The sequence below is a fragment of the Dermacentor albipictus genome, chromosome 2 (assembly GCF_038994185.2).
Source record: "Dermacentor albipictus isolate Rhodes 1998 colony chromosome 2, USDA_Dalb.pri_finalv2, whole genome shotgun sequence".
NCBI lineage: Eukaryota > Metazoa > Arthropoda > Arachnida > Ixodida > Ixodidae > Dermacentor > Dermacentor albipictus.
Window position 1 is genome coordinate 184,578,180 of NC_091822.1, and position 22,071 is coordinate 184,600,250.

Consider the following 22,071-nt stretch of genomic DNA (forward strand, 5'->3'; position numbering starts at 1 on the left):
TATTACTTTATAATTTCTTTAGTACAATGAATGAATACATGTAATTCATCCCTTGCTGTCTGTCCTTGGTGTCTTGGCTTCTTATGCTGCCACCACTGAGTGCCACCACCACAGTGCTGCCACCATTGAGGTTAGCAGACGGTGCGTTCTGACCAGTCAAAGTTCCAATTAGCCGGCGAGGGCCAATTACAGGACACAAATAATGAAAGTTTGGCACACAGAAGTGCATGGGCGCCGGCCGAGATCTTCGGTCGAGATCGAAATAATAATCGAAACATCGAATCAACCAGAGCGAAGTTCGACTGTATAACGTACTCTCTCCATAGCGCTTTAACCGTGCAGCAACTGCACTATTAAAAGGCTCTGCTGACGTAGTTTATCCCTCAGAATGGGTTTATAAGCATCGGATATCCTTCACGTAGCTCAATGCTGCATATGCTGCTGCGTACAGCACACTGCTCAACAGCGCCGTGTACAGCAAGGGTGAGCTGTATATGCCAGCTGCTGCTCTTGGTGTCGGAGAATCGACTAAAAAAAGGGAGTTGCTCACAAGCTTTGTGCCATCAGTGAAGGTCGCTTCGACAGTCATTTCGGGAATCAGCTCTGGCACACCAGGCAAGACTTGATTTCTGCCTGCGAAAAAAAAAAGTAGGTTAAGGACAAAATGAGATAGAAATTCTTGTATTTTAAGCAAGAATAAGTAATTCCTAGCCATCCAGTCTTATTGGTAGCAATACAATTACGCGTTGGTATTCAAATCTTTGTCGTTAAAACATTTCTTTTAGTTCGGTATTTATGCGGAAGATAGGATCGCTGATGATACAATACAGTTATAGATTTCCGACATGATGCCAAATAAGCTTAGTGCGACTGTGCTGGTATTCAAATAACATCTACATGCTGCAAATATATTTTTCTCCCACAACACCTCAAAACTAGCCCCATGAATTATGGAGCAGCGCGGTATTACGTTTGGATAGTTTTTGCTAAAAGTTCTCTCTATTCATTCGGAAGATATCAAGTCAGAAAACACGTCCTGCCTCTTCGAGTTATCGTTGAACTGGTGGTCAATAACTTCCATACTGCGGGATATTATTCCAAGTCCCACACAGAAGCACCAGCAAGTAATATACGTTGTAGAATTGCACACAGTTACATACTGCATACAGTTGTTACTCCACGGCTGAGTCACGTAACTCAACCAGAATGGTAGGGGCCAGTTGTCAAAGCGCAGAATTGAAAAGTCAGTTTTCTAGCACGAAATTTCGCTCAGATCTCAACTTAGTATCACTCAAAACGTTAAGTCCAGGTCAATACGACAGCCATAAGGAAGCATTCGGTGTTAAATTGATGCAGGGTGCGCGTACCAAAGGCATTTTCCGAGGCTTGCGCGGGGACATTGAAAACTGATAATGTACATACACTAAAATAACACTAATATTGATAGAGTGCGTGCACTTGAATGTGTACAATGTCTACGCGATGCTAATCTTACCTAAAAGCTCTCTTCCTTTCTCCGTTGCTTCGCATACAGTAAGTCCATCTCTGGCCATCTCTTGTACCTATAAAATAATAATGATACAAAAACAAATCATAGGACCTGTACAATGAACACACAATGCAAACGTATATTTGTGCTGTGAAATAACACATTATACGCTACAGCGCTAAACAAAAGCCCACACAGCTGACAACCTTTTCCAAGAAGACATTTCAGTTGCCCTCATTCAAACAGCAGTTGAGCCAATCCAGAAGCCTATCAAAGCCACCAGTCAGAAGACTAACTGAAGCACAAATTTCGTGCTCGTTTTCGCGGTGCTTGTTTTCGAATGTTTTCCTTCGAGAAAACATTCTTTGAGCTCCATCCTCCACATCCTCCACACTCTGTGCTCCATCTACACACTGTGCACGCATGTGCCCGATACGCCCGCAGCTGTTATCTCCAAATCTAACAGCATGCGTCAAACTTAAGCGAGTGGGTGACTACTGACGGCATCAATATAGGTTCACGTTTGTAAAACGTAAACTCACCGGCGCAAGCTTCGTCAGTAAAACTGACGCTTAATTTGGACATTTTGGATCACTAATATATCATTATAAGCTTGGCTCTACGTTGGCCTTCGGCGTTCCTTCGAAACATTATTTCTCTTTAAAAGATGAAGCTTTCCTTGCGAACTTTCCCGAAATTTCCTTACCGCGGCTGCTGGCAAGCTGGGTGCTGCTGCTGTCAATCAATCCCTGCAAATCTCCCTTGTTGTCAGCCATAAACACTATATTAAATTAAATTATGGGGTTTTACGTGCCAAAACCACTTTCTGATTATGAGGCACGCCGTAGTGGGGGACTCCGGAAATTTAGACCACCTGGGGTTCTTTAACGTGCACCTAAATCTAGGTACACGGGTGTTTTCGCATTTCGCCCCCATCGAAATGCGGCCGCCATGGCCAGGATTCGATCCCGCGACCTCGTGCTCAGTAGCCCAACACCATAGCCACTGAGCAACCACGGCGGGTGTGTCTCGCCGAATAGCTCACGTCAAACTAAAACAAAAAAATTACTCGCCTGATGCTGGGATCGAACTTCGCTTTATCCACGGCGATACGCCGTGCTTATGCACACTGCGCGCTGTTGCGGACTGGGGGCCCTCTCTTTCTGGTCATTCTGCGCCTAGCATCTATAAGAGGAACCTTTAGCTCGGGTGCTCCTATCTAAATACATGTAAAAGGAGAACTCGTTTTTCTCGGCAACCACTGCGCCAATTCTGACGAGGTTAGTCGCATTTAAAAGAAAAACTTAAACTATAGTGACCGTTGGTTTTGAATTCGTGATTTAGGTCGTCAATTCTTTTTACTAAAAATTGGCAAAAATAAAAAATTTTCGGAAAACGAAACTATAAAGTTTAGAACTCTGTAGCTCAGCAATGAAAAATGATATCACAGTTATGTGACTTGCATTTGATAGTACACCTAAAGCGGACAAAACTGATATGGTACACATGAATCTAAAAAAAAATTGTAATACGATAATACAGCTTTTGCAGAACCCTCGTACACAGCGTAACAAATTCACGTAAGATATAAAATGACATATCGAATTTGTCTGCTTTGAATGATCTAATGGGGGCCGTTTACAGAGCCTCGATATCTGTTCTTGATGCAGAGCTATTAATTTATAAACTTCGTGCTTCTATTTTTTATTTCAAACTTTCGAATTTTTGAAAATCTTTTTTTTTTATTTCAGGCCCTATATCTAAATTCCACTTCCAGCAGTCACTAGAATTTAACTTTCTCTCTCAAATACGATACAATTAATTAAATTTCTCCAAAGGATATCTCAGAAGAACGTTTCTGCGTTTTACATGTATTTGAACATACGCTCCAAGCCCTTGTACGCAGCAAAAACAATTATATTGTAAGTGAGCACACCCGCGAGTAATTAAGCAGAAAATAAATAGATAGTGACCTCAGCGAGGAACTTTACTGACTCAGAAATATGGCAGGCCCCTGCTTCAATATGCTTGTATAATAAAGAACGAAGAGCAAAACACACTGATCCTGATTAATTCATAAGCGGGAAGCTCCGAAAGCGTTTACACGTCCTCTGAAGCTGCGGCCGAAGCTTGGCGTTGTCCACCCAGTCACCGCCTACGATATCTGCCGACACAGAGGTTTGCTGAGGCGCACCGGCGTCGTGCACAGACATTGTAAACACAGAGGCAACGGAGGCCGCTGAGGCAAGCAATGGACGCGTCAATACGTGATCAAACATGGCGTCCCCATGGAATCGCCGTGAAAAGGGCCTACATCGTTGGATATCGCGTGATCTGCCGTGTTTCGGAAACGCGGCGCAATAATGGTAAAGGGAGCGGCAGCGCGGTACGTTCGCTTTGGGACAAGCACGCGCGCTCCCCGCTGCCGTCACTCTTCATCGCACGAGTGTTGTGAGCGCGAGTGCCCGCGGTGGTCGAGTGAACTCTGTTCACGGGTGTCCTATAGCTTGAACGCCTGACACCACGCATGTTTAGTTAGTCAGCAAAATGTTTGCTGCTATTTATACTTCCCATATAACAACACGAGCTTCGTGAATAGTATTTAAATACCCTGCTATCACCGTCTTTGATTCGTGGCGTCGCGCCACCGGAGAACTGCGGCAGTTCAAGGAAGAGGGATATGTACCTACCACACTTACGGACAACGTACGCGCGTTCCTGATTTACACACGGTGTCAACCGAACCACGGAGCTCACGCCGGTATTCCCAGGTAAATGAATCGCCAAAAATGTTTATAAATCCGTGACGCGACATGCGTGCCCGCTGTTGAACTGACTGTCTATCGCAAACGAAACGTAGATGTCTACCGAAAAGCCCTTTCTTTTGCAGAGAAAACCGCCGGGCAGGTTGAAGCCGACCAAGTACATTTATGTCAGACCACCACGCAAGGCACAACGAAGGCACCGTGGTTATCGGCCGACGTGAGGCAACGCTAGACTACTAGTCTAGGTGGCGTTGAGTCAGGCCTATGTTATTCCTCAATCTTGCTTCTACCCACTTAATCTTAGCTGGTCAACATACACGTGGCCAACATAAATAAATTAATTAAAATTGGAGGACATTTAAGCTTCACTTTTAAGAGTGGAACGCGATAGCATTCAAGGATCCCTGACTGCTTCTCGCGTTTCGCGGCAACTGCAGCTTATGTAACCGTAACGTTTACCGGCAAACGCTGGCGGCGAACGGGCGAGCTTTCTGATAGAAACGCGGCCTCTTGTGAGGGCCGCGGAAGCGCGGAGGCGAGCGCCATCTGGATGGTGTTGTTGCAAGGAACCGAGCGCAGCGCGCCTCTCCCTGAATGGTAGAAACGCTGGAAAATGGTTTATGCTTGAGTTTCCGCGTAACAGAGTTTTGTTTTCTGGTATATTCAAATTACAATTCCTACGCTATCACGTCAGCAGGTTGTGTTTAGGTTGTACTTTAAGATTTTTCTGACGCATTTATACTTTGAGGAATTCAGTTATTTCAGTAACGCCTCTGCGCCACGCGGAGGGCCTGCGTGGTTGTGGTTCGGAATGACGTTTCGCTAAACGAAGTCTGACGCAAGACGCCGTCACCCGATTTCATGTGACACGGGGGCCCTTAACGTTAATAAATCAACGTAGTCGCGGTGTGTCCAGCCTCCACCCACGTCAGGACTGAATGGCTGTCAAAACAATCGAAATGTCCAAGTCCACCCAAAAGCTCTTTTGATTCACGGGTCAAATCGTCGGACAGAGGGGAACCATCCAGGAATTCATGGCGGGCCATGTAAGGCGATTACGTTGGCCAGTACGTAGGCACATGACGCAGGCACCCTAACAGTCGTAACGTTGTAATGCCGATGCCAACCATCCCGACCTATATAGCTTGCCGTACTTAGCTCAACCGGTGCTTGCTGCGGTGCTTGCCCACCATGCAACCGGCCAAGATTGGGCCAGGAGAGTTTTTCCCAGTCGTAGGTGGTCGTCGCAAGCTTTCCACTTCATGCATGCGCCCAAGCCTGTATACAACGCAAATAATAGCTTATTTGTGCGTATGACCTTGTCTAGACAGAGGTGGAACAGCCAACGCAGCACACTGCCGAGGATGTTTTTTTTCATTCGCCCACACGTGCGCATGCGTTATCTCTTGAGTGTTGGTAAGCACGTGTGTCCAGTCGACCTCAATGCCTTGTCGGTGCTGTTATGTTCGCCCGCTTTCTCTGCAACGCACAACCGCACGCAGCCACTTTGTTTGCTGTGAGTGCCACCTTTTGCGAATAGGAACGCCGGGAGATATGGCGACCACTGTTGGAGAATCGCCCTACATCTACTAGGACTGGATAAAACGCACCCACAAGCTCACGATGACGATGACGCCTTTGCTTATGAAAAGTCATACATAGAGAAACAAAATATTGAATAGGCGCGATTGAAAACCAGCTATCGAATTATATCGAATAGCAAATTATTAAAAGGGCAAAAAAGACAGCTCACAGGACGGTTACGAATCACTCGTAATAGTCCCGTGAGCTTTCTTTTTTGCCCTTTTGCGCGTACCTGCATGCCAACTCTCCCGATTCACCCGGGAGACTCCCGAATCCCGACCGACCATCCCGATTGCACGGGTCCAGCCATAGATCTTCCGAAAAATTGCCCCAGATCACCGTTAAACAAAAAAATATTTAAAAAAATAGAACGCATCCTGCAGCACAGCCGCACCATAAGTGTCATTATGAGCCGACGTCAAATTTAAATCTAAGACATTTGTTTGTAGGCAGTGTAGGCCTAATACAGTTCATTTCATATCGAGACATGCATTGAGAACTGCGCCTGAAGCAAAAGTCGAATATGCGTTGCACAATGACTGGTTTCATGAAGATGGTTTCGCCGCTTTGAAAGCGTGCAATGCGTTGAAGCATATCAAAGTGGAAAGTGGTCGCTGTAACATAGAACATTGTACGTGTTCATTTTACACTGTACAGTACTACCCTGAAGACGTCTAATAACTATAGTGGCGGCCATTCAGTGACGTTCGTGATGTTGCTGCGTCACCCCCCCCCCCTCCCCCTAAAAAAAGTGTATTGCATTTTTTTTCTTTTTTTGCCTGATGACGACATATGACATTACATAGCGCGAGAAGATAGCGCGTAAGACATCGTGCAAGTTTTGTTAGTATGTCGCAGTCAACCACCCAGAAGTAATTGAAAACGTTCGTTCAAGAACGTTTACGGCTGTAGTAGTTTCACAATGGAAGTAGGTGAACTAGAAGTCTGCTCCTGATACGCATTTTCGGAGTGCCTCGAGGTTTAATGAGGGTGTATGAAGTATTATCCATTGCTCTAACAGCGCTTATTTGTGTGTCGTTAACCCGCGCGCGGTTCCCAGCTCTCATATGTAGGTTCGGCATAACGCGCGCAAACCAACGCGGGCAGTAACTTGACAGCGGCTATAATCTTCTTTTTTTTCCTTAAAACGGCAAAGCCCCCAGAAGAGTGAAGAAGATGTGAAGCGAGCGCACATTCTATGCGAATCAAACGTACAACCGACAAGGTCACCAGGCAATGAGCCGGTTCCTTATCAATCTATGCAAATACTCTCATCAGAGAGGAAGGATGTTTATGCCACGAGGAGGTCACAAAGTCGGACATGTCGCAACGCCGTTAAGAGACTGATAACCCGAAGCGATAGCTTTCGTGCGTCCTGCGCACTGCTTCTTCCCTTGTGCAAGCGCTGAGAAAATTCTGGAATGCTTGTCGAACTAAAAGACGTGTAAATCTAATTTTGGCTTCATTTCAACACATATATGGTCTGAATTCCTCCATCTCTGAACTCATTTACTGCGACAGCAGCATGCCTCTCACAGTGGAAACCTAGAACAACTTTTCGGCGCAAACGACGTCGTCCCCGACTCCCCGTCACGGGCGAATCCAGGGAGGGACCCGTGGCGAAGGGAAGGGGAGGGGGGGGATACACCAGCTTAGCTGCAACATTCTGTAGGGAATAGGGCGCCCGTGGGTTGGAATCCCAATCGCGCTGGTAAGCGAGTTTTGGTTTTTCTCCATACTCTACTACGAAGGTGAGGTGGCGGCCCGAAAACAACCGCACGGTAATTAGGATGACCACCGTCGGCGTAACGGAAAGAACAGACGGACCGACGCAGCATGATCCAGTTTAATAGAGGAGGGAGGTCGGCTTGAAGTACACTATACTACATAGCCGGCTACCCTTGCACCAAGGGACGGGAGAAGAATGCGACAGGAACGCTTAATGCCCCCGTGCATTACAAATGGGCTTACACAATGTCTCGAGCACGGTGGTCTGGAGTCTTGCTATTTAGGAATCGGGCTTCTTCCTAATTTATTTCTTCCTTTTCGCCCAGAAGTGCTTCGTTGACAGGAGCTGAGATAACACGACACATGCGACAACAAGCATCGCGATAAGCGCCGCGAGAAAGAACAGACGTTCCGTCTGGAGAGCGAGACGTAACCGACATTATACGCTGCCGCTGTTTGTCCAGCAAACAATGCGCGGTGTCCGCGCGGCCTGGACCCTTCGGTAACTGAGCGGCTGCCGATGTGGAGAACCCGCCTGAAGCGGCCGGCCCACCTGTCTTATCCGCCGGCTCCCGCCGTGCGGTCATCGCCGCCCTCGTGCGGCCCGTGGCCTACACCGCGGAGGCACCCTCAGGCGGTGCCGCGCTATCTCCTCCGGAGACTCGCTCGGCCGCGCCACACGCAGCGGCTGCAGAAAGCCGCAATTGAGAGAAAGCGAGCACAAGTTCAACGCCCTGAGGGTCGCGTTCCTATACTGTGTAACGCCTGTTCTCGCTGCATTCCGTCCCGAGTTGGAAGACTCGCGCAGCGCGTCCGCTGTCAGCAGGAGAACACGACGGAAAGCTCAGCGCGGCGTGACGCAAAATAGGCAGGAACGAAAGGATGCCGGCGTCCTGTGCTGTTCACGAGGAAGACGCACCGCGGCGCTGTACACCACCGGCACCAACGTTGTGTGTGTTCTTTTTTTTTTTTTTTTTAGATTAACACGATGGCCGAGACCTAGTGCTTAAGGTTAGCTTACTTCGAATTATTTACTTGGTATGTTCCCCGGAACACGCACGTCGTTTCCAAGAGAAAGAAAGATACCGTCTATCCCTTACACGGAATTCGTCGTCAGCTTCTCAATGTACCACGGCCAATGTTTCAAGGCCACAGCGCGAGTGGTCGTATCTTATGTCGTACCTTGCTGCATGCAGACAGCCTCGACACTCCGAAACTTGCAGGTAGAATGAGGAGCCCTACTATTGTCAATCTCCGGGGCTTTGGAGCACGTGGCGCGACATGACCGATAAGGCTAACAGTGGCTTGGAAATTTTCGACATAAGTGCATGTTTATGATTCTCTAAGTGTCCGCGTCTTCCTTGCTTCGATGGGACCCTCGACTAGCCTTGTCGGCCACTCTTGTCGTGTCTTGTGGTACCTGACCCTACTTGGATTATCATCATCATCGTTGAGTTCGGTAGGTGTATTTAACTGCGTGGAAAAGGAAGAGGAGGAAATAACTTTAGTTCCGACAGAATAAACACCCCAGACCCGGCCCACATGCTGGGTTTTGGTGGAATGGAAAAACGTTATCTCGGGACAGGGCTAACATTATGTAACGGCTCAAAAGCCAATGAATGAATGAATGAATGAATGAATGAATGAATGAATGAATGAATGAATGAATGAATGAATGAATGAATGTCGCCCATCTTTCATTCAGTGACAGTGAATCATCGCCTCACGCTTCTGCTCAACCCCTGGGACTTTTGATTCTCATCACGTGTTTTGTATAGTTAGCAAGAAAACACTCTCGCAACCTTGATAGCCCCACAGCACACGATTCCGGGAGTTGAAACGCGCTCACGGAATTCGGTTCCCCTTTGCGCTACAGCTAATAGCCGGATGACTAGAAAGACGTTCGAATGAACCGTCCGGTAGAAGTTTAAAATTAAAAAAAATGATGCGGATGCCACATGCTGTGGGGATCGATGTAAGCGAAGCTTTGTGTTCTGTTTGCTTTGATTGACAATTAGCGGTGATGTTCACGGCGAATGTTTAATTTCTTTTAGTTGAGGCAATTCTTTTTTTAGTTGCAGGCAGTTTCTGACGGCGCTTAATGCCAATACGAGAGTGGTGAGCTGACGTTAAAGTTACCTTGCGTGCACCACTGCTTTTTGTCTGCGTAGTACACAGAACACACAAAGAGATGTGTTTGCTTCAGGCGTTCTTGTGCGCCACTGTTCATAATCTCCGAGAAGGTTAGCATTGTCATTGCCTCGCACGGCATACCACACAGTGGCAGAAGTGTTAAACATTAGGTGAATGATTGGGCTCTATACATGTGAACACCACAATCTTATTATAAGGCACGCCGTAGTGGCAGACCGCGGAGTAATTCTTACCCTCTGGAGTTATTTAGCGTGCGCCTAAATTTACCTGCACGAGCGCTATTGAATTTCGCCCGTGTCGAAATGCCGCTGCCGCGGTAGGGATCGAACTCGCGACGTCGAGCCACGCCATAGCTGCAAACCTACAGCGGCGAGCGCAGTTTTTATTTTACGTGTGCACGCCCTGTGTTAGTTGTCAACTTAACAGATTTGCGCAGAGTTTATTTTTTTTTTTTTTTGGTACGCGCCGCATATACCTTGAGATTAAATTTATCCAATTTGTCTGCAACCGCTGCATTGTCTAGTAGTAGCGTTTTCTTGCCGTCTTACGGCACCTTTCTTTCTCTCGCCCTCTCCCCATGTATACGGACTGCGTCGGTTCTACCCATTCTCTGCCTCTTCTCTTTATCTCTTCTCTACAATTCTATACAATACTTTCCTACCTTCCCTCCGGATCTTTGCGCGTTAGTACAAAGATAAGCGCTGCAGTTTCGGCAATTTTTGCGGGGTTCACGCATAATTGCAGCAGTCAACAGGGTAATGTGGTGATGCCCAGGGAGCTCCAGAGGGCATTGTAGTGACGTGATGGAAAGGTCCAAACGAGTTTGTCGCGTCACAATTCCGCTCTGCCATGCCCATGCCATGTATATGCGCGCTCTGAACCACCTCCTCACGCGGCGTGCAACCCAACAGCAGCAGCAGCAGCAGTGTAAAAGTCGAAGGAAAAGGCATGGAAGGCTTCCCTTTAATAAAAAAAAAATGCGTGCAACTTCCTACACGATCAAGATCTCGAAGCCCTCGCTGGTAACGTCGACCTTGGGCAACTGAGTAACGCCGATACCGCGGGATGGCCCTGTCTGGCTTAACGCGTGTTGCTTTCGGATGTTCAATACCAACAAAATGCGCTGGAACGTTCCACGCCCTTTGACGCATTATGATTATACGTGCAGATGATCCGACCCGGCACGTCGACTGTCGACCGCATTCGTCGTGGACCAGCCAGAAGTACATGCTGTGGTGGTCCACCTGTAGCCGACTGACAACCTCTCCGCGCCAAATCTATAAAGGTAACGAGAAAGTGCCACTCGCGCACGCGCAAGAACTCTGTCGTATCCCACGCTCACCTGACAAGCGATGAGGGCCACGGCTTCGGGATGATTGAGCCGCAGACCACGCGCCAATCGCTTCTGGGCCAGATACCCCGCCTGGTGCACCAGCAGGCCTTCTAATTCCTTGGGCGTCAGCCGCATCCTGCTACCGCAACCGCTCTTTGGCACACCTCGGAGACAGCCACGGCACTGTATGAGGGCGCGCAATGCACTGGCGTCGCAACGGGACGGCAGCAAATGCGTGGAAGACGTGCGTGACAGCTGCTTGAAGACTGTATCCCGCGCAAGCGGCGCTGTGAAGCACCCCGTAAAGAATGGAGTCAGATGTATGCCACAGAGCCCTACTTACACAGGAGCCGCCACTGCAAACGACCGGAGTGCTTACAGAGGCTGCAATACTGCTGGTTCAGCACCACGGCACACCACGTGAAGTGACGACACAGACCCGGCAGCGGGCGCAGTTCAACGAACGAGTTTCCTGCACGCGCCACGACAGGAGCAGCGCTGGGCGCGAGTAACTGCTGGGGGTAACAACGTCAACTACACAGCTGACTGCCCAGTGTCGCCAGGGGCACAGTCTTCGGGGAAACACGATGCTTACGCCGGGTGTGTTTGGCCGGCAAGGAGGAGGAAGAGAGGACGGGAGAACGGTGGAGGGGGTCAGCCCTTTTGTACACACGTGTGCATGAGGAGCCTTCCGGAAGGGCCTCGGTGCGCGCTTTATCTGAATATATGTCCGTGCTATTCTTAAGACGACGTTGTTTTCCTTTCGCCGAGGTGAGATATCTTCTCCTCCCCTCCGTCCTAAAGCAGAGCGCCGCCTGCCTACTCACCTCGCCTTCGAGTGGTCGCCGAAGAGGAGGAGCGGCGAGGATGCCGCGTTGATATACGCATGATTGCGCGGTTACATGCTCCTGCGGAAGCTCCTTCTTTTTTCAAGGTTCCTTACACACCTCCTTCTCGTCCTAGCACGACGATCCCTCGGGTGCGCGACGGCACAACTTTCCCGTTATACATCTGCGCAATGCGGCAGACAACAAAAAATTTTCAACTCGGGTTGTTTTGCCGAAGAAAAGCTGCACTGGATGAGGTGCTTCAGCACCGCTGGATTGGGAACGCGCCAAATGACACAGGCAGGAGTGCATATCAGCGGCCATATTTTGTAAGGATACTGTACGCCCGAATCTATTCCTTTCTTATCGTCCCATCGAGTGGCCGATCCTAGCGATAGCTGAATAGGCAATTCGGTGAGAGATAACTACCAACCTCAAAACGAATGATAAATCAAAAGGAGTCGATTCAAAATACGACTCAGGAACAGATATTGTTCTCTGAAAGGCCATCGAGCAAGGACAGCTCCCGTTTAGTGCTTAGTAAGGAGTGAAGAACTCTTTCGTGCCATATTTCTTCACCAGAATCTTCCCTTACAGAACGGGGTAAGGAAGTGGTAGGGTATATATGTAGGTAGCGCGACGCAGCCCCGTGCTGCCTCCGCTATTCATCCGTCCGGTGTATCACAGCGGCGACTGACCGATGACCGAAATAAAATGTCCCATTCCGATGTGTCCCGTACGAAGCGCCGACTCCCTTTTGCTCTGACCGACGTCGATTTCTCAAGCGAGGAAGGAAAGCGAAAGTCATCGCGACACAATTACGGTAAACAGTCCGCGGTGATCCGTCTGTCCAACGTTTGTTTGTTTGTTTGTTTGTTTGTTTGTTTGTTTGTTTGTTTGTTTGTTTGTTTGTTTGTTTGTTTGTTTGTTTGTTTGTTGACGGCTTATGATACCCACTGTGAGAGACTGGTCGAGAAGACTCGGGTGGAATAGGAAGGCGTTCTGTACCAACTGGAAAACGACAGGAATATTTGAGGAATAACCCCAGAAATGAAAACTACACCACGTATACGAAATTTAGCTACAGTATAGCCATCAAACAATTATAAATTATGCAACAACTGTTCAAGCACCCTTGTGACAGTGTCCAAGGGAGGAAGCTCCTAAAAAAAAACACAGGAATTCAAAAATTCACACCCATTTGAATAAGCGTTACTTAAATTTCGTCATGTTATTTTATTTACTTATTTCATGCATGAACCAGTGGCCGAATAAGAAAGCATGATTGTCTCTTCTACACAGAAACGGGCGCAGCGGGGAGGGAACCAGACCATCCTTGTGTTGATGAAATTTTAAATACTAGGCGTTCATTTTTTTAAAGCGAAGCATTCTTCGCCTACCCTCCTAATTTGCAGTGGCTGCTACTCGGTCGTACGATGTATTGGCGAATATACTTTGGATATTCGACGCGTTTGCATAACCCTTGCATGCTGACAGGCAGAGCTGTGCGAGTAAGCACGCCTCTGTCCTGCATAACAACAAAGAAAGCTCCTGCATAAAACCTGAACAAATAATGCCGACTCACGGGTACCTCTAAAGCCCACCGACGTGTTAATGGAATGACGCATTATACTTAATGAATTGCTTGATTTACTTAATTTTCATTTATTTATCCATTCGGTACGTGCCCCCGGCTGAGTGGCCGCTCTTGGTCCATCCTCCAGAATGGGGTATGAGCCACTGTGACACGAGAGGTAAATAACTTCACCCCGTCCACTTCATTACTTCACCCCGTCCGACGATAAACGCAGCGACACAGTACACGAACACCCCCGCCGCTGACAGTAGGCACCAGACTTTGGCAAACGTTTCTCGTCGTAACTTCACTCGGGAGCGAAATCAAAGAAGTCATGGAACAAACAGGCAAGATGTGTGTTTGCAGCGGTCGCCGAGGGATCCTATTTTCAGGCAAAGCGTAGCGCAGCGCCAGCGATGCTCGCTGCAATGTTTCTTCGCCGGATCACGGCTTAGAATAAACGCACGCGGCACAAATGCCGCATCGTAAGCTCGCAGTAATATTTTTGGCATGATAGACGATCACAAACAGTTTGGGAATTCACTGTGACGAGGCGTTGACGCGCACAGCTGACGCGACTTGGCCCAGTTCGAAGCCCAGGCGGCCATCTTCTCCGACGGCGGGGTCACCGGCCGTCCGGCGCATGAAGTCGGTCCAGAGTGCGCGCCCATTGGCGGATGCTTGTGAGCGTCCGCCTCGGAGGAGTAAACGCCCCCTTTTTTCTAAAGTTGTATCCGACTACAGATACGTTATCAAGCGTCACTTACAGCGCATACATAGACGGAGGACAAAAAAGGACGACGTAGACAAGCGCTGACTAAACAACTCCTGTTGCCACCTCTGTTCCAGGGAGCTGTCAATAAGTACATTCAGCTCATGCCGTTTCTTGGCCTTGACTTGACGGCTCCCGGGTATTGTAGTGACGTGGAATACCAACTAGCCCGTACTCAAACCTTGCTACAGATACGTGTCGTACTTTTCGGTGCATACAACTGTCATCGCCATTCTTCCCTCGACAACCTTTCAGCACGTGTGCTTCCCTCGACAAGCATCACACGTTGCCTCCGTTCGCGCGACGTCACTGCGTAGACGTCTCGCACTGTGGACCCGCCTGATTTTGGTGTTAGCGTTTCGCCATAGCTTGTGAGCGGCGCAGTGCGTAAATTTAAAAATAATTCAATGACATCAAAGTTGCCACCTTCGAGGCGTATAAGCGTCAACATTGCATCAAATTACACGATGCATGGGATGAGAGCAAACACAATGTCACGCATGACCGTTAGTTGTACACAAGCCGACTAACCGCTTCACTCGAGCCTCGCATAGATTCCAAATTGTCTTTTAAAAAATGCATATTTTTTGCTTTATGTTAAAGATGTACTGGCATGACATTTCCGGCTCGGACAGCCCTAAGTAATTTAGTATGATAACTTTTCAACGAACGAGCTTAGGTTTCGCTTCCCAGGAGTTTTGTGTCATGACGTCACGACGAAGAAGCTGGTCACGAGGGGAGCAAGACGTCGCGAAGCTTCAGCACTCGCTGCGTCTCGCTCGGTTGTCTGCTATTTGATGCGACACATCGGGCTTCATTCACACCAAGTGGCAGCCTAACAGAAAACCGATCAAGCCGCAGGGAATGCCCCAACGTCGCGACGTCCTGCACCCACGTGACTTCCACGTCGTGATGTCACTACAGATGTGGACCTCCTAAGAAATGAAACCGAAGATGGTTCGTTGAACAACTATTAAGAGTAGCTTGCTTGGGGCTCTCCGAGTCTTACCAGCCCATTTTCTACGGTCTAGTACCTTAAATTAACGCACAATAACTGAAAAGTCGGAAATGTCAGCGCATGTACTAATCCTTTAACATAACTTTTAAATATTGCCTGTGGCTCATTATTCAAAGATTCAGAAATTAATTGCGTAAGAAATCGCAGTAAATCTTTAGCTGATTGGTTAAGAAAATGAAATATTGAAATTTTACTAACCGTTTTAGGGTACACGTTGCGATTAGTAAATTGAAGCCGCTGATTTCTCAGAGAACTGAAGTGAACTTTGAAACTAGCACCAGATTTGAAGTAATCGCCATCACATTTGCGGCAAAATGCACTGTTTCTCCACTCGCCTATTTTCGACAAAGCACGCTCCTAACAGTGCAGGACAAATTTATATGGTACAACAATTAATTTCGCGGCGCAGTTCGCGGAAGACACATCTAGAAAGCAACGCCCCGCCAAGGAGTTCCTTCTATAGATGGATACGTACCAATGTGCTTTGAGAACTCACCGGCTCCAATTCGTAAACTGTAATGTATTTCCCAGGACGCCTCGGTAAAGAAGCCAAGTAGCGAAATTTTTCCCTTCAATTATTTATGCATTTCGATTTCCCGTGGAAGTATAGAGTCCTCCTCTTGAAGTATTCAGACTAATTCAGATTTTCAAGAAAGAAACATCTGGTAAACGTCGTCTCTGCTGACATCTAATTCGGGTCACTCAGCTTTGCTCCGCGAGTTTAGCCGCGGAAACAGCTATCAGAGGTGAAATGAGGGCGAGATAGGAGATGAGGGTAGGAGGGTGAGGAGGTGACCGGTCCATCCTCCAGCAGTTAGTTTGGCCTCTTTTGTGGGATCTAGAGCAACGACAAGGATATCGTCGCCACGGCTTTTTTTTTTCTTTTTTTAACGTATCGAGATCCTAGCAGTGTTGACCCCAGCGGTCAGGTCAACGGGCAAATATTGATGCTGCATATGTATGTACACGTTGAAGAACTCGTGTATTTCTCCTCCTTCACTTCGACTGTGTGACGGATGAATGTCCCAGGTACTGGTCCATGCTGCAGGTGCTCACGTTCGAATAGCGACACTATTTATGCGCTAGTGACTTTTGTTCGTGTGTCTAGTGAGTGCTAATCTTTTTGTTCGTTTTTTTTTCATTATTCTTGTCTGAGTATAGTGAATTTTGTATTTCGGTATAGCCGGAGCGAAAGATGTCCCCCTCCCGATTTGTTTTAGATGCACATTTTTTTTTTCTTTTTTAAGCGAACGACAACAGGCGACAGCAACAGCTTCATGGCACGACAGGAGCACACAGTGCTGCAGAACGAGAAAAACACGGACCAGAAGTACAGCGACAACACGAGGAGGTTTCCACTGTATGAAGCAATGACTATGTCAGGCGAGAGAGGGAGAGAGTGACAACGACGAAGGAGATAGAGAGTAGAGTGGGTAAAGATAGAATGTGTCCTTATCGGTTCGGCAACGAGGAAAGGACGCCCCGGTGCTCTTTTGAGGACAAGAGGAGGAAAAGCGGTGCGAACCAAGGTAGGCACTCTAAGCCAGTTCCGCGCAAACAGTACAGCGAACACGCACAGGTGCGCAAGAAAATTTTTAAAAAACCTGCCGACTTCGGGGATTCCTACGACCCTGAGCGCACGCATTCGCTGCGACAGCAGCTGCAGGTTCTCCAAAGGGACGCAGACATTTGTTGCATTTGCGTTGTTTCCTGCGCGCGTGCCCACAGTGGGAGGAGCGGCGGAGAATCGGGCGGTTATTCTCAACTTCCGTTGCGATGCGCACAACACTTACGTTTACATTAGTACAGCCGGGTGGATTCGGTTTGTTCAGTCGAAAGCCGGTCACATCCAGCGGGTCTGGCCGAGGGAGCGTCGAGGCGAGTAGTGTCAAGCCGCTTGCAAGGAATGTTTCGCTATACCAGCTTGAGCTGTAAGATGGGCTGACCGACACGCTCGCCTCGAGTTCGTGTAAATGGAGCCGACGTCGTCTTCGTTTGCTGCCTCAGAATTGCACGCATAGACTTCGACGCTCTCTCAGAGTCCTGGTGGTGCACGAAGTCCAGCCCAGATTACCAAGCGCGAACATATCGCCGTAGCTTACAAGGCGAGTTCAAAGTCGCCATACCAGCAAGCGCCGGTCGAAGTATACACCAAGCGCGCCGCGTGCTTCACACTGATTTAGGGTGCAGCCTTTATTCGTATAGTTTAACGTCCACCTACCGCGACCGACGTACGCAACAAAGCGTCGGATTCACAGATCTACGGGCGCTCTTTCATACTGGGTTGGTGGAGCACGCGCACACTGGGGTATCCAACGCGTTTTACCTACCAGAGGAGGAGGAGGAGGAGGAGGAGGAGGAGGAGGAGGAGGAGGCGGTGGTGCGCCGACTACGACGACTGCGTAACGGAAACGACAAACGGACACAGCAAACCCAGTTTAGAGCTCTTAAAAAAAAAATATGGGGTTTAACTTGCCATAACCACTTTCTGATTATGAGGCACGCCGTAGTGGAGGACTCCGGAAATTTCGACCACCTGGGGTTCTTTAACGTGCACCTAAATCAAAGTACATGGGTGTTTTCGCATTTCGGCCCCATCGAAATGCGGCCGCCGTGGCCGGGATTCGATCCCGCGACCTTGTGCTCAGCAGCCCACACCATAGCCACTGAGCAACCACGGCGGGTGTTTAAAGCTGTCAACAACCATCGCAGCAAAACGAATACGGAAACCTGCGGCGCATTCGACAGACGACCATTACGTGAGTTAACTAAAACAATTAACTTAATATTTATATCGTCACTTCATTTCACTTAGTTATTCAGTGATTTTGACACATTAAGTGACGTCCGCCGTCGCTATAGTAATGAGTCGGGCAAAAAATATACATTGTCACTTAGAAGGACGGAATGCTTTAAAAGTATGTATATTCTATAACAAACGGAAAAAAGAAAGACAGCGCGACACACACAATGCGGCAAGAAAGATACGCGACACTGCATGTCACGCTTTTTTTCTTCTTTTTTTCCTTTTTCTTTTTTAGTTTCCTGCGCGTCGCGCTATCATTTGCCGTTGTTACTGTCTGCACAGCACTGTCATTAAAGACTCTGGCTACCGGCCGCGGTTGGCTCAGCGGCTGTGGCGTTGCGCCGCTGAGATCATGGTCGCGGGTTGGATATCGCTCACGGCGGCCGCATATCCGATGAGGGCGCAATGCAGAAACGCTCGTGTACCGCGCATATTAGGGTGCAGGCCACAGAACCCCGGGTGGTCTAATTTAATCCAGAGTCCTTCTCTACGACGTGCCTCACAATTGGATCGCGGTTTTTGACACCTATATAAAACCCTAGAATTAATTCTGGCTCTTCTCGTTTGAAGCAGACGGAACAACTGTTAGCAATATGCGACTTACATGCAAAACATCTTGAAGAACGCGACATTGATGTCTGGTTTGAAGCAGACGGAACAACTGTTAGTAATAGCGACTTACATGCAAAACATCTTGAAGAACGCGACATCGATGTCTGGTTTGAAGCAGAAGGAACAACTGTTAGTAATAGCGACTTACATGCAAAACATCTTGAAGAACGCGACATCGATGTCTGGCTGGCTGCTCTGAATGGCAGCCATGTGACGACCGTAACGAACGTTAATTACCGTAACGATATACAAGCCGTCGCTCACGCACGTCGTGATGAATAGAGTGCTTTAGCACAGCGCTATGGATGTCGCGTACGGTTACAGCCATTGTGCCGTCCATAATCCCAGCCTTAGCCCGTGCTAGCTAATATTCGTCATGCGTTCATCCGTATAGCACGAATTAGCTGGTGCGCTCAAACCTCACTGGCCACCCTGGTGGTGCGTGGTTGCGGTATGCCAAAATTGTCACATAGATATATGCGCACGTAAGAACACGAGGCACTGCGGGGCCCAATACTATTTTGTTTCATCCCAAAATTAACCAGCCAGACATGATAAACTGACAGATCGCCAGTAAAGCATAACCCAGCAGAACAAAAAATACTGCCTATCGTGCGCTTTCTCCACGAGCGCTCACACAGGCCCGAACGACGCAGCAAAGCGCGTTTTTCTGCACGACACCGAGCACTCGCAAGAAAGCCCCGGGGGGAATCGCGAAGGCGAACACGGCTCGAACGCAGCGCAACTTGTCGCGCGTGAACGACGCGCGCGTGCAGCTAGCTGACAGCGCGGTTCGCTCCCGCGCGGGTGCGTCACTGATGGCGGTTTATATTACACTAGCCATGGCGCCTAACTACCGTAGCCATGAATGGCGACCACGTTCTGGGGCTCTGGGGACTTTGCGGAACCCACGCGGGCTACAATGCGTTACTTTACTGAAATGCAGGCGCGCAAACAGGCACACAACAAACGCGGTGCGGTTTTCTTTTTTCTCTCTTTTTTTTACCTGACACGTCTCTATAAAAAGGCTCAAAAGGAATTACTTACTTAAACCGCTGTAATGAAAGCGTGTTATAGCATTGTCGCTTACACCTTTGCAGTCATGCTGCCCGCACACCTTACTTTGGTATCGTTGTGCAGAGGAAAGAAGCTAAATTTAGACTCGCAAGCGACCTTCAGAGAGGCGCAGCTCGGTATAGTAGGTTTGTCCATCCGAGCAAAAAAGATGGCCGCGCTCCAGAGCTCGCTGTGTCATAGTATACGTATAATTTATCAATCTCAAATTGGTGCCCATCTCAATTGGTGCCCAATGGGTAGTAGCGTCTCGAATATACAATTGGTTTCATCCGCAATGAATGCTATTGCCCTTGAAGAAAACTTAGTGCATTATAGCTGGAGCACCTGGTAGATATATGTGTGCCTTTCAAACACATGCCTGTTGATAGTCTGCGTTCGTGTGTGCTTGGTCTTGTCCTGGTTTTCCTAATTTTTTATTCTTTTTTTTATAAGGGCGCTATAAAGTAAAGCTATTCCAAACTTTTCTATTCCAATTCTGCTATCAGCCCTCCACGATTGGCCAAAAACTTTTTTTCGACCACGCCCACTTCACCTGTCTGTCGCGCGACGTTATAAAAACCGCGATATCTCCATCTGATATTATGTGTACGCACTGATTATGCATGATTTGACAGAAAAGAGAAAATAATTTATTTCTGATTCGACCCCTTTTCGCCATTAGCCCTCGGCTATTGGTAAAATGTTTCCGGGCTGCACCCACTTCACCTGCCTGTCACGCGACGTCACAAAACCGCACAAGCTCACCGCGTGAAAGTGACGTGTACGCGATAAAGATGCATTAATATGCCGAACAAAACTGAATTTCCTTCGGAATAGCCGCAGGCTGCCCCGTTTCGAAAGGAATAAAAGATGGCTGCCGCCGATTGCTGAGACGCTGGCTACTCGCACCTGCCGGGGAGCATGGGTGTATTTGCGCATAATAAAACTTCTTGCGTGGCCATGTAACGTTTTCGAGCCCTTTCGGCACGTTTACCGCCTCATTCTGCCAACTCTTCTTTGCTGGGGGTCAGTTTTAGCGTCATTCTTAAGCTTCCGTTGCATGCCGCCATGATTTTCGACGAGCCACCACAAGCAATTAAGTAAGGGAAAGCCGACCAATCGCAGACGCCGGCACCACCCTCTTCATCCGGTTATCGATTTTCAGTGCACTGGCTCTGCCCCATTGAATCCCTCTCCACCTGAGCGTTCTCCTCGCCTCTTGTCAGCCAATTAGATAAGACAAGCCGCTCAGTGTGGTCAATGTTATTCGTTTTTCAAGCAAACAAAAGTGACCTCCTATGAACGAGGAGAGCGTTTGATTGGTCTGTTCAGATAACCCTATGGGTGACCGCCCGGTGCTTGCGTTGGTGGTTACGCAAATTTGACGTCAGGAGATTGGAACAGAAACATATTGGAATAGTTTTACGTTATAGCGCCCTAGAATGCATGCATTTCTCGCGGCATGTATATAGTACACCCTGTACTATATGCATACCGCGTTTAAAGTAAATGCACATCGCGCTACTATAAGCACAAGGTGGCGGGATCAAATCCCGGCCACGGCGGCCGCATTTCGATGGGAGCGAAATGCAAAAACACCCGTGTACTTTGATTTAGGCGTACGTTGAAGAAACCCAGATGGTCAAAATTAATCCGGAGTCCCCCACTATGGCGTGCCTCATAATCAGATCGTGGTTTTGACATTGCGACGACTGGACGATCGGTCGTTGTTCGTGCGGGCGATACTCGAAGAGCGTCCCCGTCGCTCGTCGGCTCACAAGGCTGTGGAGGGACTTTTTAACGCGACAGCGTTAAGGAGCTCGTGTCGCAGAAAAGCCGGTGTCGTCGGCGTCGGTGTCGGCGGCGTTGGCCGTGAGCGATAAATCCCAGTAGGCACTTTTTGCCTTTCTTGAGAACGACTGCCCTTCGTGAACGCCTTCAACTAGGACGGGCCCGCCACACGCTCGCCCGAACTCGCCTCCTTTTCTCTTCCTCCTGGCACTTAACACCCCCCCCCCTTTTCTTTTCTGCGTAACGTTCTGCCTTTCATAACTACTATGGCCACCAGGATGAAATTTGTCGCACGTTTGCGCCGATATCACGCTCAATCGCGCACACCTGGCGATTTGAAGTATGCGAAAACTGTCCGAAAAATATTCGTATTTGCGAATACAGCAGCTATCCGGTTAAGATAGAAACGCATCGGATAGTGCAACGAACAGTTCATTGTTCGAATGCTTAGAATATTCGCGCACTCCTACACTTTCCTCGCTTCAAATATGCTCGACCAAGTAGCCCTCGTCCCTGCTGTTAACTTCAAGTGGATACGGCCTTCGTCGAGGACGACGCCA

At 48.5% G+C, this 22,071-nt stretch overlaps 1 protein-coding gene across 3 annotated transcripts in view; it reads right to left on the minus strand.

Moving 5' to 3' along the window:
* The window catches only part of LOC135920148 (urease subunit alpha-like), a 107,792-nt gene that overhangs the window by 79,500 nt on the left and 6,221 nt on the right, over positions 1-22,071 (minus strand). Inside the window, exons 1-3 of one of the 3 annotated variants that reach the window (XM_065454285.2) lie at positions 11,063-11,546; positions 1,496-1,562; positions 551-633 (exon numbers count right to left, since the gene is read on the minus strand). In XM_065454285.2, the coding sequence (XP_065310357.1) occupies positions 551-633; positions 1,496-1,562; positions 11,063-11,188 (276 nt within the window). In that variant the 5' untranslated portion in view covers positions 11,189-11,546. Of the gene's footprint in view, positions 1-550; positions 634-1,495; positions 1,563-11,062; positions 11,547-22,071 lie in introns of those variants that run through there. The other 2 variants (XM_065454296.2, XM_065454304.2) reach the window with 2 other exon arrangements.